This window comes from Mandrillus leucophaeus, unplaced genomic scaffold (genome assembly GCF_000951045.1).
Source record: "Mandrillus leucophaeus isolate KB7577 unplaced genomic scaffold, Mleu.le_1.0 Scaffold397, whole genome shotgun sequence".
Classification (NCBI taxonomy): domain Eukaryota; kingdom Metazoa; phylum Chordata; class Mammalia; order Primates; family Cercopithecidae; genus Mandrillus; species Mandrillus leucophaeus.
The window spans coordinates 3651522-3671147 of NW_012104220.1; the positions used below are offsets into that span (position 1 = coordinate 3651522).

A 19626-nucleotide genomic window follows, 5' to 3' on the forward strand; every position below is an offset into this window, starting at 1 on the left:
CCCTGCTTCAGCTCTCGCTGGTCGGGCTGCAACAGCTGACCAGCACCGATTGTCCGGCACTCCCCAGTGAGATGAACCCAGTACCTCAGTTGATAATGCAGAAATCACCTGCCTTCTGTGTCGCTCACGCTGGGAGCTGGAGACTGGAGCTGTTCCTATTCGGCTATCTTGCTCCGCCCGACTACATGCACTATTATAGTGGATATATGAGGCACTCAAGTATCTCCCCCTTCCTTCTGGGACCACTAGCTTAAATTAATTTTGAGTAACTATCCTCCCCCCATCATTAGCTGTAAGTCGATATTAGTGAATTGTTCAAGATAAGCACATAACCTAACCAAAGTCAGTATGACTAAAGGAGACCCTCTGCTAGTATTTCTGGAGAAAAGAAGCTTGGTGCAGGCTTGCATTTTCCCTTACTTTCATCCCCCTTTTCCTTCTTCCATTCCCCTACTCCCTCTTTCCCTCCCTTCCTTTCTCCCCAAAGGTACAATAGAGAAGACCATCATTCTTCTCCAGAATATGGGGGTATGAAGATGTAAAACTTAGAGCTAAAGGAATAGAGAGGATGGTATGAATGGAACCTGAGAATGAAGAGAACAAGAGGGAGTACAGTCAAGAAATGGGGCCTGAAGACTATTTGACCCCTGAATCAAAATACGCCTGGACTTTGTAGTCATGTATGCCTGTTTAGGTTGCATTTTTTTGGTCACTTCAGGTCACTTTTTTATCCTAAACCCTACAGCTAAAACCTTATACTGGTGTCTAGTCTTCAGACTTCAAGCACCATTTTTACTGAATAAGTTCCAGCAACTACTTGTCACAAAGTCCGTCAGTTTTAAGACTAAAATTTTCCCTTTAAAACTTTTATCTTCCAAAACATATTCTAGAATCATGTTCATTCATAATATGTAACTGAATACTGACAGAAACAAACTCAGCTCAGCACACACTCAATTTCCAAGTCTTACAAACTCTGAAGAAAAGAGAAACTGAAGAAATATTCAATACTTTGAAAAGATGACTAAAGCAAAAAGTTAGAGAGGAATAAAAGTATAAAACACAGAATAACACCCAGATATTTCTTTTTCCTGGCATTATGCTCCCCAGTTTTCAGATTTTTAAGTGTCTTTCTGGAATGACAGCTATTTGTGATCCAGCTAGTCAATATTCCTTGTGGTACTGTACTGGCCAATGACTTAATTAATCATTAAAACAAACCAGTTACCTAATTCAATCTAATTCTGATGAAAAACACAGAATTTAACCTCTGGAATATCACACTCCTCTAATATCCAACTGTTTAAACATGTAATTTCATTTCTAAAAACTGAAAAAAAATTAACTTACCTCAATTGTTTCGCATAGTTCTGTTCAATTTCTATCCTCTCTTTAACAAATTTGGCATATCTTTCCAAGAAGTCAATTCCCCATTGTGTATGCTTGTCTAAGCTGTCAAACTGATCCTAGAAAAGGAAGATAAAAATGCATTTTAAAAAGTCCAAAATTTTATCCACATATATTTTAAACAGCTTCTGATATTTGTACGGAGAAGCAATGAGGTATAAAAGGAAAAACCCAGGCTCATCTACTAGTTCCCTCACTTCGCCCGTTAAGACCTAGAAACAGGTCCCTAAGCATAAATCTTGCTACTTTATGCCTGAATGTCTTTGCAAACATGGCTCTCCCAGTTGCAATACCCTCCCCTGTTCAGCTTTTTGCAGTCAACTCTTCCCCAAATCCCCCCTACCCTGGCCTTTGAGATTCAGTTCAGGCATTATGTCTGCCAGAAAATGGTTCTAAACTCTCAGACTTTCTCCATGTCCCCAAGGCTCCCTAAAACTACTATCTTATTCGTTCGCTATACTATATTGAGGGCCAGAATCATGCATTATTCAATTCTGAACTCCCACAGCCTAAGCACCATGCTTGGTACCATAGCAGGTACTCAACGAATAATTATTTAGCTGGACAAAATCAAATATACCTGAGTTCAAATTCTGGGATCTGCCATTTCCGAGATGTTTGAAACTGCGCAAGCTAACAAGGCTCCTTGAATGTTTTCCCATCTTAAAATGGAAATCCCATCACCCACTTAACAGGATTGTGGTGATGTTATTAAACATGTTCTGCAATGCAGGAAATATGATAATGACATATAATAGAGTATCACTGTCCTACAAGGCTCTTTCAGTCCTCACAGATGCCACCTCCTGCCAGAGAAACCACCATTTCCCTTGCTTTAACAACAAGCTCCAAACTGACTAATAACTTGGTGCTGTCTTCCTCTCATATATCAAGTCTGCAGTGCTGAAAAAATATTCAAGTATCATCCCTTTCCATATTTACAGCTTGTTTTAAAATCACTTGTGGTTTAGTCACATTATTTACAAATTATCTCCTTTTGACTTTTATCTCTTTCTCTACCTTAAACCATCAAAAAGAAATTCTAAAAGCAAGTTGCCACTCTAATACTATTCTTCCAAGAAGCTTTCTGATTATCATCTGGTTTTCAAAATATATTTGAATACAGCAAGAAAATGCATTGCTCAGTAAACTCAATCTGCATAATATTAACTACTGTAAATTAGAATTCTCATCAAACTGAAACTGAAATACACTCAATGAAAAACAATTCCAAAAAAAAAAAACACTTCAAAGCTGAAACAATCTTCCTTTATTTTTCTAAATTGCTTCAAAGGCTTCTCTTCCCACAATCTTCTTCACCAAATTTTATATTACGCTTCTTTATCCTCTAGATTAAGTCTCCAAATTTTAAATTCCAAACCCCATCAGTAAAAAACCTGAACAAAAACTATATGTAGTTATTTATATATTAAATGATATACTATTGAATTATGTAGTTATGAAATCCACAATAGAAATTTTAAAAAGAGATGAAAATGAAATGAACATTATTTTTAAACAGTTTTTTTTTTTTTTTTTTAACATATTTGACAAACAAAAGCCTTTGAGCAATGACTTTTAAAATATTATGGCCAGGCGCAGTGGCTCAAGCCTGTAATCCCAGCACTTTGGGAGGCCGAGGTGGGTGGATCACTTGAGGTCCGGCGTTCGAGGCCAGCCTGGTTAACATGGTGAAACCCTGTCTCCATTAAAAACACAAAAACTGGCCAGGCGTGGTGGCGCACACTTGTGGTCCCAGTTACTCAGGAGGCTGAGGCAGGAGAATGGCGTGAACCCGGGAGGCGGAGCTTGCAGTGAGCTGAGAGCGCACCACTGCACTCCAGCCTGGGTGACAGAGCAAGACTCTGTCTCAAAAAAAAAAAAAAAAAAGGTTCAAACCCCACTGAAACTAATTGTGATTACTAACTTTATGTGTCATCTAGGCTGTGCAACTGTGCCCAGATATTTACTTGGTTAAACATTATTCTGGATGTTTCTGTGAAGGTGTTTTTTAGATGAAATTAACATTTAGGCCAGGTACAGTGGCTCATGCCTATAATCCCGGCACTTGAGAAGGCCTGGATGGGAGACTCACTCAAGGCCAGGAGTTCAAGATCAGCCTGGGCAACACAGCAAGACCCTGTCTCTACAAAACATAAAAAAGGCTAGGTGGCACACATATGTAATCCCAGAACTTTGGAAGGCTGAAGCAAGAGAATCTCTTGAGCTCAGGAGTTCAAGACCAGCCTTAGCAACATGTTAAGACCCAATCTTTAACAATTAGCCAGGCATGTTAGTACATGCTTGTAATTCCAGCTACCTGGGAGACTGAAGTAGAAGAATTGTTTGAGCCCAGAAGGTCATGACTGCACTTCAGCCAGGGTAAGAGAGCAAGACCCTGTCGCAAAAATAAATATTAATAATAAATAAATAAATAAAATTAGCCAGGTGAAAGGCGGAGGTGGGCGGATCCCTTGAGTCCAGGAATTCAAGTTACAGTGAGCTGTAACTGTGTCACTACACTCCAGCCTGGGTGACAGTGAGATCCTGTCCACAGGAAAGGAAGGAAAAAGAAAGAAGAGGGGAGTGGGGAGGGGGAGAAGGCAAGAGGGAAGGAAAAAATTAATATTTAAATAGGTGAATTTTAAATAAAGCAGATTATGCTCCAAAATGGGTGAGTGGGCCTCATCTAATCAGTTGAAGTCTTTCACTGAACAGAATGACCTTCCCCCAGCAAGAAAGAATTCTGCCAGAATACTGACTTTGGTCTGAAACTACAATTGTTCCCTGGGCCTACCCTGCAGATCCCAAGCTTCCACAATCACATGAGTCAATTTCTTAAAAGAAATTTCTCTCTCTATGTGTATATATCCTGTTGATTATCTGTCTCTGGAGAATCCTGACTAAAACACTGACTTTACAACAAGTAAAAAATTTCTGTTTCTAAGAATTTTAAGTGTACAGACAAAATAATATTTGTAGGTGACACAGATCATTTTCAGCAACAAAATTATATAATGAATACATTTCCAAATATTCATCATCAAAATGCTTTCTATATAGCTCAAATTTCTTTGGAAAAGCAGCTATTCAGTCACCATTAAAACTTCTCTTTTATCTTGAAGGCACAGATTAAATTTTCTCAAAAATACCTGGTAGCATACTAGTTAAAGAAAAATGTCAACAAATTTGAAACAGCCAGGAGATAGCAAACCTGTATTAAACAAAGATTTTTCAATTGTCTCTCCCTGTTTCATCTGGAAACACTGTAGTCTTAAAGGTATTATTTTTATAAAACTAATCATAGCAAAAATATAACTTAATATTTTGTGAACTTCCTGCTTTAGTTTTCTTTGCTTACCTACAAATGAAGTGAATAAATTCCAACCTTATTCCAATTTCCTTTTTAAAACTCCAGCCAACACACTACTTTACCAGTGGTTAATACATTTACTGTTAAGAATAAATCTTTTTCAACACATCTTTCCATCAGTGGGTCACAAAAAGGTAGTTTTAAACATAACTGCTTTATTGAAACATTATTCATTATTGAAACAATCTAGACATTATAAGCTGAGAAATGTTGGAAACATCTGTACTTTAATGAAACTGTACAACCAACTTTCTGTGTGAAATCTTTTCTAAAAACTATTTCCATTTTTCCATATGGCCTAAGAGTATTTGCTGAGATAATTTATTTTGCTCCCATATTTTACACATATAATATCACTATTCTCACCACAAAAGGAAGAGCTAGTGCTAATGATTTGATACCATTTGGCTGTGTCCCCACCCAAATCTCATCTCAAATTGTAATAATCCCCACATGTCATGGGATGGACCTTATGGGAAGTAATTGAATCATGGGGGCAGGTTTTTCCCTTGCTGTTCTCATGACAGTGAATAAGTCTCACCAGATCTGATGGTTTTATAAAGGGGAGTTCCCTTGCAAATGCTCTCTTGCCTGCTGCCATGTAAGATGTGACTTTGCTCCTCATTCGCCTTCCACCATGATTGTGTGGCCTCCCCACCCATGTGGAACTGTGAGTCAATTAAACCTCTTTCCTTTATAAATTACCCAGTCTCGGATGTCTTTATTAGCAGCGTGCGAACAGACTAATACAGCTATGTAGTAAGAAATGCAGACATTTTGTCTCCACCGCTGATTCCTGAAACAGAGCTTCTAAAACGCTTGGAACTCCATGAGTCATGGAGTAAGAGGAGCATCTTTTGTTATTCATAATAACCCCCTTTCAATCATACCTAAATTTATGCTAATGCGGTGACTTTGAAGGACAAGGACTGGTTGCTAGAGGAACCAATCAAGTGATTTGAGGGTTGAAACTTTCAGCTCTCCCTACCCTCAAGTCTCCTGGGAAAGGAGAAGGGATGGAGATTGAATTCAATCAACAATAACTAACGATTTAATCAATCACACCTATGTAATGGAGCCTCCACAAAAACCCTAAACCATGGGTTTGGAAACCTTCTGGGTAGGTGAACACATCCACTTGCAGTGCATCTCAACTCCACAGGAACAAAACGTCATGCATCTTGGGTCTTTCCAAAGCTCACCCTAGGTACCTCTTCATCTAGCTGTTCATCTGTGTCCTTTATAATATCCTTTGTAATAAACCAGTAATAGTAAATAAAGTGTTTCCCTGAGTTCTGTAAGCCGTTACAGCAAATTATCAAACCGGAGGAGGGGGTCACAGGAACCCCTGATTTGTAGCCAAGTCAGTCGAGTACCCAGAAGTCCAGGACCTGCAATTGATGCTTGAAGTCCAGGCAGTACTATGGAACTGAACCCTTCAACTGTAGGGTCTGTACCAACTCCAGACATATAGTGACAAAACTGAACTATAAGACATCTAGTTAGTGTCCAGAGAGTTGAAGAACTGGTTGTTCAAGTGGAAAAAACTCATGTTTGGTGTCAGAAGGAACAATTTTTCCTTTTAGCAAGAATATTTCTAATAGTGTACTGTCTTTCACCACTAAGTTCAAAATTTCAAGACACTTTCCAGTAACACATATTCATATCATAGCAGCATTATGGAAGCAACCCACTTGTCCATCAACAGATAAGTGAAAAAAGAAAATGTGGTATATAAATACAATTAATATTATTCAGCCTTAAAACGGAAGGAAATTCTGGCACATGCTACAAAACATGGATAAATATTGAGGACATCATGCTAAGTAAAATAAGACAAAAAAGGACAAATACTGTATGATTCCACCTACATGAGGTACTTAGAATAGTCAAAATCAGAGAGAAGGAAGTAGAATGGTAGTTGACAGGGAATGGGGTAGGAAAGAATGGGGAGTTATTTAATGAGTGTAGAGTTGCAAGATGAAGATCATTCTGGAAATTTATGGTGGTGATGGTTGTAAAACAGTATCAATGCACTTAATGCCACTAAACTGTACATTTAAAAATGGTTAAGATGGTAAATTTTACATCGCATATTTTACACAGTAAAAAAAATCTTCACCCCTCCACCAAAAATAAATTTCCTGTGGTTCACCCATGCATTCACCATCATAGCTCATTGCAGCGTCAAAATCCTGGGATTAAGTCATCTTCCAGCCTCAGCCTCCCAAGTAACTAGGACTACAGACATGCCCATGGCTCACTGCAGACTTGACCTCCTGAGCTTAAGTGATCCTTCCAGCTCAGCTTCTCAAGTAGCTGGGACTATAGGCGCGTATCACCATGCCCAGCTAATTTTTGTATTTTTAGTAGAGACAGGGTTTTGCCATGTTGCCCAGGCTAATCTCAAACCCCTGAGTTCAAGCGATCCTCCTGCCTTGGCCTCCCAAAGTGCCATTTCAAATAACCTTCTCAATAATTTCTTAAGAGGGGGAAGGTTACCTCTAGTCCATATGATTATATAGACATTATATCTTTCTTTCTTAATAAACATTATGTTTTTTTCTCAAACACATTAAGAAGCATCAGCCTGGTCATTCTTATCGTTTGCCTATATTCGCATTAAAATATCATATTTAATCCATGGTTTCTTTTTTATATTTTATTTTTTAGGTTTTTAAGAGATGGGGTCTGGCTCTTTCACCCAGGAATGTAGTGGCACCATCATAGCTCACTGCAGCATCGAACTCCTGGGCTTAAGTTAATTTTTAAAAATATTTTGTAAAGAAGGGGTCTTGCTTTGTTGCTCAGTCTGGTCTCAAACTCCCGGCCTCAAGCAATTCTCCCACCTGGGCCTCCCAAAGCACTGGGACTATAGGCGTGAGCCACCACACCCAGTCCAATCCACGGTTTCTTTACAGGAAACTTTTAAAATCCAAGACAAGACACCAGGATCAACTCACATTTTGAATACTAGTAAAGTATCCCATTTCTTATTTTTTAGATAACATATAAACAGAAGTTCTAAGTTCTTTTCTCCTTATGTCAGTGGATCATCTTGTGTGCTCTTCTTTGAAGACCCAGGTTTTAAATAATGCATTATCCTTTATCTAATTTTTATCAAGTCCTTCCTACCCTACCAAAATGATTTTACTGGCTTTTTTCTTCTTGTTGTTATCTCTTCCACCAGTGGTTCCCATAAAGAATTCATTTTCTGTTTATCACTTTTCAAGCTCTTTCAGGATTCTCAAAAATTACTTCATCTAAAAAATAGATATCTAAGACCTGTGTCAGACTGTTTTTAAAAACTAAATGTCATTCTTATTTTCTCCAATACTCAAAATCATACATGCTGTGATTCCACTGGATAAAACCTTGGACTCTATCTATGTATTAGCTCTCTCCAAAAGGTATTTTTCGAGTTGGTCACCATAACAAATGTGTAAAAGCTCAGCTAATCAGAATATTGAGAAAGTTTAGTCAAATTTCATTTTTCAGTTAATGATGGTTAAGTTACAAATTATAAAATTTATTTAGATACCACTTTTTAAAGTTTTAAATTTATTTTGTAACTGACAAAAACTGGATATATGGATACAATGTTTAATTGTTAATGTTGATTTAAAACTCAAAATAGAACTGTACAAGTAGAAAACATAACAGAAGCCTATAATTGTGTTAAGTATATTTCATTAAGGTTGTACTATACTTTTAAAATAAATAAAAGCCAACTTCAAAAAACAGCAATCAGCTTTTTTTTTTTTTTTTTTTTTGAGACGGAGTCTCGCTCTGTCGCCAAGGCTGGACTGCAGTGGCCGGATCTCAGCTCACTTCAAGCTCTGCCTCCCGGGTTCATGCCATTCTCCTGCCTCGGCCTCCCGAGTAGCTGGGACTACAGGCACCTGCCACCTCACCCGACTAGTTTTTTGTATTTTTTTAGTAGAGACGGGGTTTCACCGTGTTAGCCAGGATGGTCTCGATCTCCTGACCTCATGATCCGCCCATCTCGGCCTCCCAAAGTGCTGGGATTACAGGCTTGAGCCACCGCGCCTGGCCCAATCAGCTTTAAAAGGTACCATAAAGGTAAAATACAATACAAGTTTAGCTACAAGTGAAACAAATTATCTTCTTTGTAACAACCATGACCTGGCCGTAGCTCATGCCTATCATTCCAACACTTTAGGAGGCCCAGGTGGGAGAATGAAAAACAAACAATTTTTTTACACTAGGTTGTGGTGGCACATACCTGTAGTCCCAGCTACTGGGGAGGCTGAGGATGGGAGGACAGCTTGAGCCTGGAAGTTCAAAGTTACAGAGAGCTGTGATCGTGCCACAACACTCCTGGGTAACAGAGCAAGACCCTGTCTCTTTGGGGTGGGGAAAAAAAAAGTCATCCAGCCTTTCTTTAGTAGTCACACTATCAGTGATCAAACAACTCCAGAAACATGAGAGAAGAAGGCTGGAAAGCAAGGAATGGTTTTAATCACCACAATATAAAGTAGAAAGTTTTTAAATTAAAATATAAGAATCAGCCAGGCATGGTGGCTCACGCCTGTAATCCTAACACTTGGGAGACCAAGGTGGGAGGATTGCTTGAGTCCAGGAGTTCAAGATCAGCCTGGGTAACACAGTAAGACCATCTCTACAAAAAATAATTTAAAAAAAATTAGCCTGGCATCATGGCTCATGCCTGTAATCCCAGCTACTCTGGAAGCTGAGGTGGGAGGATTGCTTGAGCCTGGGAGGTTGAGGCTACAGTGAGCCATGATCACATATTGCACTCCAGCCTGGGTGACAGTACAAGACCCAATCTCTTAAAAATAAATAAGTAAATGATAAAATGTAAGAATCAAAGTCATGAAGTCTTAGATTATCAAAAGTAACATCTTCCAGCCTCTGTAGTTTCAAAGCCTGAGATCATACATCTTCCCACTCCGCATGAGCAAATACTTTGGGACTATGGAAAAGGTCAAGGGAAAAGATCATGAAAAACTAAAGAAGTGAAGGTGAGCAGTATTCTGAAATCATCTGTAAGTTAGAAATAAAGAAGAATATTAAGTCATCAAAGAGGCAACACCTCCGAGCTATTCTCTCTACCTTTAGTATTGCTCTTATTCCTATGGATTTATTTCAGATAGAATCTGGAATAAATTAATAGTTAGTAATTTCAGCTAGTTGGACTTACACAGAGTCCAACTTCCCCATTTCCTTGCCTTAATTATCCTCTCACTTCCTTTTCCAACACATTCATTCTTACCATAGCCTGTGTGAAATTAATCTCTGTATCAGTAGTGAGTTCTAATCTAAATCTTATCATCTTACATTTAAACTCAAGAAAGCTCATTTTCTGTTTCCTTTGGGCATTCTTTTTTAATTTTGTAAGATACTTAAAGTTTTTTTACTGTATTTACTTGGAAACACAGGAAAATACCCTAAATTAAAGCTGACATCAGCACCAGCATAAATGTCCACATTATGTAGCATAACTCAAATTATACAAGGTTCTACTGCATAGTAATGTGAGGCAATAAATATTATGTTTACTCAATCTTCTTGCTTTTATCTGTATGTCTTTAATGTAATTTAAAAGAACTATTTTATATATCACAAAATGTTATTTTTTAGAAGTCACTACTTAATATTCAATCCTTGTTTTCCTAATTACTTTGATACAGCCTTGCATCCAAATGAAGTCCAAATAAAGTACTTTTTGGTAAAAAACCAAGGGTCACCATCATTTTAAAAATACTTTCCTCACTAAAAAGCAGAATAATGACTTTGCTGTCCTAGTTTGGACTTGCTCTATGGCTCTGACTTTCTGCCAAAGTTCCTCCAGCACTTCTGAATACCAAACTACCACCAAAAATGTTTTTAAAGATCTAACACAACTGACTTTTCTCCCTCTTTAACTCTTACGGACTGCAGAAACTTTTTGTTTCAGTCTCATAGAGCTAAAACACCAATTTCCATTCAGGATCAACCATGTCTATCCTCAAAGAAAACTGAGAAATATTGCAGAATTTAAAAAAAAATCAATTTAATTATTTTTGGTTTCTCATGGTGTTGTTTTTTTTAAGACAGGTGAAAACTTGCATATTTGGGAAATTCCCCCAAATCTTTTCATTTAAATTTTTTCTTAAAACTTAAATTAAGCTTTTAGTGACTTCAAAATCTACCCAAATGATCTTTCCAATACCCTACTGCAATTTTTCTTTTTTACTTTTCTGTGACTTTCACTTCCACTCCACCTTAGTAAGTCATTCCCATGGTCATCTCCATTGTCATTAGCAATAACTGCCTTATAAAGTAGGAAGAATGTCAATCTTGTCTCTCCCACTCCACTTCCCTGCAATAAATTTCAAGAATGTCTTTCTCAGGCAGCTAGCCCTGTCAAGTCACTCCCTGAAATACCCCAAGTCCAACAATTTTTTGGCCCCACAGAGACCACAATCCATTGATCCCAACACATCATTATTATTATCCTTCACCCCCTCCTGTCGCCATTTCCATCTTTATACAGCTTGGATTCCCTAAGCTGTCATTATAATCACTCCTTCCAAATATACTCACTGTCCTTGCCCCTCTCTAGCTTTGCCAAATTTCAACCCTGATTTATGGTTAGAGTTTTACTAACTCTTCCTCATGCTGCTGAAGAAAATTGGAAAAAAGGAAAGAAAGAACAAGGTTGGCTAGTTATACTTTGAAATTCATGTCTATTACCTACAGGACTTTAATACTACTTAGCTCAAATCCATTCACTACTTCATTATCCTAGCCAACTATCTCATACCTTATTCTTTTACTTTAAATTTACACCATCTCCTATCCATCTCACTCTTAGCCAATAACCTTGCCTCCTACTTTGCTACAAGAGAAACAGAAGGTAACTCCTTGCTCACCAACTCTATTTTTTACCACAATACCTGCATGTTTTTATTAGGCCTTCCTGATTATTACTTTGGATAAACTGTCCACGCCCCTAATACTTCAGCTTACCTGGAGAACTAGTGCAGTTACAAGTTCAGTTGTTAAAACGGTTAAAACCCTGGGCCTACATATGTTTGATGTATTCCAGGAAGAGCAAAAAGCTGAATAAGCAAGCCACAGCTGAGTGAGCAAGAGGGGAGAGTAGCAGATACTGAAGTGGAGTGTGTGAGCGCCAGAATGCCAGTTTATATGCCCTATCTTCCACCATAAGGACCTTGGCTTTAACCCTGAGTTGGAAATACATTGGAGCGTATAACCTCCAATAAACTTGGCATGACCCAATACAAGTTTTTAAATAGATCACTGGAGTTTCCACGTTGATTAAAAACTAGTTCAAGGTCCACAGACCCACCATCCTTGAACACATCTGATCTTGTCTGATCCTGGAAGCTACGCAGGGTCAGGCCTGGTTAGTATTTGGGTATACCGGGTGCTGTAGGTTTTTTCTTTTAAAAAAAAAAGACAAACAAAACAAAACACACACACACACACACCAACCTCAGAGCAAGGGAGACCTTTTAAGGAGGCTAACTGCAATAATCCAGACCAGACATGAGCTGGTTTGGTCCAGAGTAAAAGCAGCAGGGTGGTGAAAAGTGGTAAGATTTTGGATATATTCTGAAGGTAGTGTGAACAAATTTTTCTAATGTTTTGAGCATGGGTTTTAGAAGAAAAACAAACATCAATTTTGAGCCCCATGAACTAGAAGGATGAAACTGCTTTTAACTAAAAGAAGAGATTAAGTTTGGGCAATGGGAAGAAAAAAGTTTTGGCTTTAGACAGTTAATTTTGAGATGTCCTTAAGATATCCAGGTTGATATGTTGAGTAGGCAAATAAATACATATGTCTGGAATTAACAGAAGTGGTCCTGCTGAAGATAAATGATAAAGAAATTACCCTGGACATGATCTCAATTAAGCCTTGTTGCACACCAACATTCAGAGGTCAAGGAATTGATGAAGAACCAGCAGAGGACACTGAGGAGTAACCAGCGAGGTACAAGTGAAACTAGAAAAGTGTGGCGTAATGTATAAGAAGACAAATGAAGATCACTACAGTGATGAAAATCTTAGTCCTGAATTCAAGGCATTTATGGCTAGGTAGGTTGACCTGTTAACAAGATCTTCCAAGGTCTTCTAAGGAGCCTCATTCCCTTATATGATTTTCTCTTTTTCTGAATTTCTACCAGGCCTGGAGTCAAAAATCTGTCACGTGGTTGGTTAGTGAAAACGTATTTGATCTGCTTTCCTCTATCGAATGCAGTGACAAATTAATTAAGATGAAAAAGGAGGGCCGGGCGCGGTGGCTCAAGCCTGTAATCCCAGCACTTTGGGAGGCCGAGACCGGCGGATCACGAGGTCAGGAGATCGAGACCATCCTGGCTAACACGGTGAAACCTCGTCTCTACTAAAAAATACAAAAAACTAGCCGGGCGAGGCGGCGGGCGCCTGTAGTCCCAGCTACTCGGGAGGCTGAGGCAGGAGAATGGCGTAAACCCGGGGGGCGGAGCTTGCAGTGAGCTGAGATCCGGCCACTGCACTCCAGCCCGGGCGACAGAGCCAGACTCCGTCCCCCAAAAAAAAAACAAAAAAAAAAAAAGAAAAAGGAGATGCCAAACGTAGTACTGCTTAACTTTGTAACATTTCAGACTGTAAGAGTTGAAATTTACTTGACAAACTATACACTCAGTTTGAACACTTTAACTGACTTACCCTGATTATCCAAATCAAGCTTTCTTCGATGAAAAGAAAGTGATAGGGGAGTAAAGAAGGGGCAAAATCAAATCCCAGGTACCCACTGTTACAGACATGAAACAAAACAAACAAAATTAAAAGCCAACATTTGGGGGGAGAAAAAAAGAAGTCGAATGAATGATGTATTATTTCAAGGAGGAGAAAGTGATCCACTTTGTCAGGTGCTACTAAAAGTAGTAAAAAGACTGAAAACTGACCACGTTAGCAACATGCAGATCACTGACTGTCTTAACAAGAGCAGTTCTGTTGAAATAATGAGGGCAAAAGCCTGACTGAAATGGGTTCCAAAAGATTAGATAGAAGTTGAAGACAGTTAAGTGTGGACATCACTTTTAAGGAATTTTGCTTGAAAGGAGAGAAGAGATACAAAAAATAGCTAAAGAGAAGAGTGGGATCAAGTGAGGGTGGTTTTTAAGATAAAAAAAAATATTATTTTATTGCTAATGGAAATGATCTGAAAGAAAAGAAAACACTTAAGTGTAGAAGCAGTGTTCACTGCTGGAGCAATGAGCACTGAGCCTTTGCTAAGAGCATGAGAAGTTTAATTACAGTAACGGGAGAGAAGGCAAAGTAAGTGGGCATAGGTCTAGACAGCTTGGTAGATATGGTAGTAGGAGCATGTGGAAATTCTCCCACGATTGCTTCAGTTTATTTTCAGTAAAATAGAAGGCAAGGTCAACAGCTGAAATTTACTTATTCAGAAAGTCTTTGAATTAAGAATTATTATTATCAGTTAACTGCTCTGAGATTCACTTTCCTCAACTGTCAAATGAGAATACACATGCTGCCTACTTTACAGGGTTGTTGTGAGGGTCAAATGAGAATGTATGTGAAAGACCTGTAAACAGTAAAGCCCTAAAAAAAAAGTACTCTGTTACAGAGCCACATTCTACCATTTTCTTCATCTTCTTGAAAATTATGGAATTATAGAAGAGTGACATTTTTACATCTGAAATTCTAATAACTAGCTGGGCATATCTCAACATGCAAATGATTCTGATTTTTTAAATTCCAAAATAACTGTATTACACCAAAATAGTGGCATATCCATGCATTAAAGGTATATGAGACCAAATATCAATGCGGTAATAACTATATATGAACAGTAAGCTAACATTTTCTATGTTCACTTAGAGCTTTCAATACACTAAAAACTCTTAAGTGCAGAATCCATTTCTAATTCTTTGCATCTGACACCTAACCTGGTGTCATTTACTAGTGCTTGATCTCTGAGCTTCCTGTTCCATATCTGTAAAACTGGAGTAGTTACACAACTCCAAAGTGGAAAGATTAAATGAAATATAAATAATGCGGCCAAGCATGGTGGCTCATGCCTGGAATCTCAGCACTTTGGGAGGGTGAGGCAGGCGGATCACAGGTCAGGAGTTCGAGATCAGCCTGGCCAACATGGTGAAACCCCGTCTCTACTTAAAATACAAAAACAATCAGCTGGGCATGGTGGCAGGCGCCTGTAATCCCAGCTACTGAGGAGGCTAAGGCAGGAAAATCGCTTGAACCCAGGAGGCAGACGTTGCAGTGAGCTGAGACCATGCCACTGCACTCCGGCCTGGGCAATGGGGCAAGACTCCATCTCCAAAAAAAAAAAAAAAAAAAAAAAAAGAATATAAATAATGCATTTAACATAGTACTTGGCACTGGTAGCTATTACTATTCATTTAATGCAACAAATAAATGAGTGCTGAGCTTGGCACTAGGGATGTGAATAAAAATATACTTAGTGGAAAGGAGATTTATTAATCAAATAATCACTTTTCTTTAATTTCACTGGCTAGTACCTCCAGAATGTTATATATAGTAATGACTGTTAACAATCTTTAGTGGTCACCTTTGTATGACTGAACTTCATACAATACATAGGTTTTATGTCTTCTAGCAAACTCAATATATAAATGTATTTATTAAAAAATTAAATTACAGGATAATTGTTCTCTATAGGGGTCTTTAAAATAATATGTGTTCTTAGGACAATTAAAATTATTTGATTAATCCAAAATAAATTTACAAACTATCAGAGCACATCTGTTGTGTGAAGTAAGCTCTATATCTGTGTAGTATATGAGCCATCTTCCCATCTTCACATGTGGCCATCTTATTTCACAGTTTTTTGTAATTTGGAGATCCTACAACCTTTCTTAACTTTTTTTTTTTTTTAAAAAGATAGGGTCTCATTCTGTTGCCCAGGCTGCAGTGCAATGGCACAATCACAGCTCACTGCAGCCTTGACCTCCTGGGCTCAAGCAATCTTCCTGCCTCAGCCTCCCAAGCAGCTGGGACTACAGGTGTGAGCCACTATGCCCAGCTAATTTATTTTATTTGTAGAGACAGTGTCTTGCTACATTCGCAAGGCTGGTCTCGAACACCTGGCCTTCCAAAGTGCTGGATTATAGGTGTGAGCCATTCCTCCCAGGAGTTGTCTTTGTTGTCTTTCATTTCTGTTTGACATTAGCCTCTCTATTGTTCAGCACTGCTCTGCCTCCCAAGATCTCAAACTTGAGCTCAGGGTCATTTAGTAGTTAGGGTTAACACCACAACTAGAGTTTAGGATTAACTATTTTAAATCTAGTTTTCTTTACGTTATTCTGTTTAGCCTTTTCTCAGATTCTCAAGTCATTTGCTTGCATCATTATCCTTGCTACCTACCAACCTGGACCACTTCCTGCCAGGAGTTCCTCTACCCTCACACCAATCAACAACACAGTTTGGTCCCCCTGTGCTGACATTTTATCCTGACATGAGAGAACATAATGAGCAAACAGGGGATTCAAGAACAGAACTAGTCTTCGTGTACAGGCAGTCATATTTTTAACATGAAAATTCTCTAGAACAGTGCTGAACATCCCTTTGCACCACCTCTCTTTGATTTCTTGGCTTCTCACTGGGCTCATTTTCCATTTTACTCTAGTCTGCTTTCCCCTTTTCCCTTTCTGAGACTACTTGGTGACTGCAATGCTTAAGTATGAAATTTAATCATAGGCCTTTATGGCGAGAAGTGACTTCAAAGATCAGTCTCTATTTACAGATGAGGAAACTGAAGCCTCAAGATTAAACTAGTTGCCCAGTCAGGCACAGTGGCTCATGCCTGTAATTCCAGCAGTTTGGGAGGCCAAGGCAGGCGGATCACAAGGTCAGGAGTTTCAGACCAGCCTGCCCAACATAGTGAAACCCGATCTCTACTAAAAATACAAAAATTAGCCAGGCATGGTGGCTCATGCCTGTAATCCCAGCTACTCAGGAGGCTGAGGCAGGAGAATCGCTTGAACCCAGGAGGCAGAGGTTGTGGTGAGCCAAGATCACCTCACTGCACTCCAGCCTGGGCAACAGAGAGAGACTCCATCTCAATAAACTGTTTGCCCAAAGTAACAGAGCTAAGAAACAGCTAAATCAATGATCCACATGTCTTGACTTAATTAGTTTTGTTCCCTTGTGTTGATGCTTTAAATCAGTTCACTTAGTTATCTCTAAGACTATTTATTATTTGAAAAGCAAATAGGCTTTCTGGCTCTAATATAATCTGAGGGATACTTAGTTCTTGGTATATTCATGGGAATAACTCCAAAGAGTGACCTCATACTATTCTTAGCATATAATTATGGTTAAATATTGAGATAATTTAGTTTTATCTACATATGGTTTATTATATTTTGGAAGAAGCAAAACTGATCTAGACAGAAGTCTCATGGCTCATTTTTATCCACAATATTGAAAAGTCTTAAGATTTAGAATAAATTATTAATGTATTCAATTTTATATAATAGCTACAGATGCATACAAATTTAATCAGAAGTCTCCATGATCCAAAACAGCCATATTCTGAACATACACATGCATAATTTAGGCTGTTGTTTATTCTTTCATGGCTTACTGTGACTGTAATACTGGTGGGAGGCATTGAGTAAAAGGGAAATGATTAAGTAAATGAATTCTCCTGCACATCAACATAAACTAGGCACTATTAGTGGCATGTTGCATTTACATGGTAATTTTGTCCTTTTCATATTGACTGTATATAATTGTTTATTCAACATCAAAAACTTGCCTGTGACCTGGTAGGGTGGCTGCTACTAGCTTTCCTTTCCCTTTTGTTTTTTTTTTATTTTTGGAGACAAGGTCTCACCTTGTGGCCCAGGCTGGAGTGCAGTGGCACCATCACAGCTCACCACAGCACCATCAACTTTCTGGGCAGAAGTGGTCCTCCCACCTGAGTAGTTGGGACTACAGGAATGTGATACCATGCCCGGCTACTTTTTGTATTTTTTTTTTTTTTTAGACGGAGTCTCACTCTGTCGTCCAGGCTGGACTGCAGTGGGGCGATCTCAGCTCACTACAAGCTCCGCCTCCCGGGTTCAAGCCATTCTCCTGCCTCAGTCTCCCAAGTAGCTGGGACTACAGGCGCGCACCATCACGCCCGGCTAATTTTTTGTATTTTTAGTAGAGACAGGGTTTCACCGTGTTGGTGAAATGGTCTCGATCTCCCGACCTCGTGATTCACCCGCCTCGGCCTCCCAAAGTGCTGGGATTACAGGCACGAGCCATTGAGTTTTTGTATTTTTTTGTAGAGACAAGGATTTTACCACGTTGCCCAGGCTAGTCTTGAACTCCTGGGCTCAAGTGATCTGCCTGCCTCAGCCTCCCAAAGTGGTAGGATTACAGGTGTGAGCCACTGTGTCTGGCCTGCTACTAGCTTTCAATTCAATAAACCATTACCATGCACAGTATTTTAAATGAATACATAATTTCAGACTTTTAAAAATAACTTCATTTTAAGAATGATTCTTTTTCTTACTCCTAAAAGAACACTAGAGTAAACCTTATACTGCACATGAAGTACTTACAAGCATATCTATAAAAAAATTAAAGAAAAACTATTAAAACTCTTAACTTGAGCTTTAACATTTATATAAAATGGCTCTAAATGGAAAAGGAATTTCTTTTTGCTAATGTGAAATAAATCATGTTTACAGTAATAATTAACAGATATACCAGGAGAAAAGTATATACATGGAGGCAGTTTAGCAGCTAAGAAGAAACGAAAATAAGGCAAACAAAAAAATTTTCAAGGTTGTGCTTGTGTTTATTTGGTTTGTTTATTTATTTATTTATTTATTTTATTTTATTTATTTGAGACACGGTCTCACTCTGTTGCCCAGGCTGGTGTGCAGTGGTGTGATCACAGCTCATTGTAGCCTCCACCTCCTGGGCTCAGTGATCCTCCTCCCACCTCAGCACCCCAAGTAGCTGGGACTACACGCACATGCTACTACACCTGGCTTATTTTTGCATTTTTAGTGGAGATGGGGTTTCGCCCTGTTGCCAGACTGGTCTCAAACTCCTGGGTTCAAATGATCTTCTGATCCTCTGGCCTCAGCCTCCCAAACTGCTGGGATTACAGGTGTGAGCCACTGTGCCCACCCTTTGGCAGATTTTTATTCAAATGCAATAGACTGAAATTTTACATAAATATGGACCAATACTTTCCTTTTTTTCCCAATTTTTAAAAAAATTATTTCTCTGTCTACTTTCAAAAAGGATTGATAAGAATGATGAACAATTACGTAGAAATGGACAGTTTATTCAGAGGTGGCAAGGAACTATAACAAGGTGTCAAAAAGGTATTATAATGAGGACAGCAGTCTGTTACTCTCTTGCATTCCAAGCTCAGAAGTAAAATTTATTTTGAACCCCAATTTCTCTTGAATTTTACTGTATGTTCATTTCAGTACAGGAGTAAATTGATAAGAGGCTTGCAAGTGTGACTTGATAAACTAGCTAAAATTTCTGACTATTATTATTTTATCCCACAATTAATGGACCAGTCTCCTTAATTTCCCCTCTTAAGCATCCTTAAACATGTCAGACATCAATATTGTTTTCCTTTCTTATGGTGTTAATACTAAAGTAGTTAGAAGTCTTCATTTAGTAGCTATATATTTGATTATTGACAGGCTGGTAAAGATGGGTATGAAGCGTGCTTTCACTAAAATACTGAAGGAATAGTATGCAACAAATGCCTGCCTCACACTTTTAGCCTTAGGAAAAAAAAAAAAAAAAAAAAGGAGCACACATGGACCTCTGGGGCCTATCTA

The 19626-nt window shown here is 38.6% G+C and overlaps 1 protein-coding gene across 3 annotated transcripts in view; it reads right to left on the reverse strand.

The window, feature by feature from the left end:
* The window catches only part of FNBP1L (formin binding protein 1-like), a 117840-nt gene that overhangs the window by 64836 nt on the left and 33378 nt on the right, over positions 1-19626 (reverse strand). For all 3 annotated transcript variants that reach the window (XM_011991511.1, XM_011991514.1, XM_011991513.1), the window contains exon 2: positions 1351-1466. In XM_011991511.1, coding sequence (XP_011846901.1) covers positions 1351-1466 — 116 coding nt within the window. The remainder of the gene's footprint in view (positions 1-1350; positions 1467-19626) is intronic.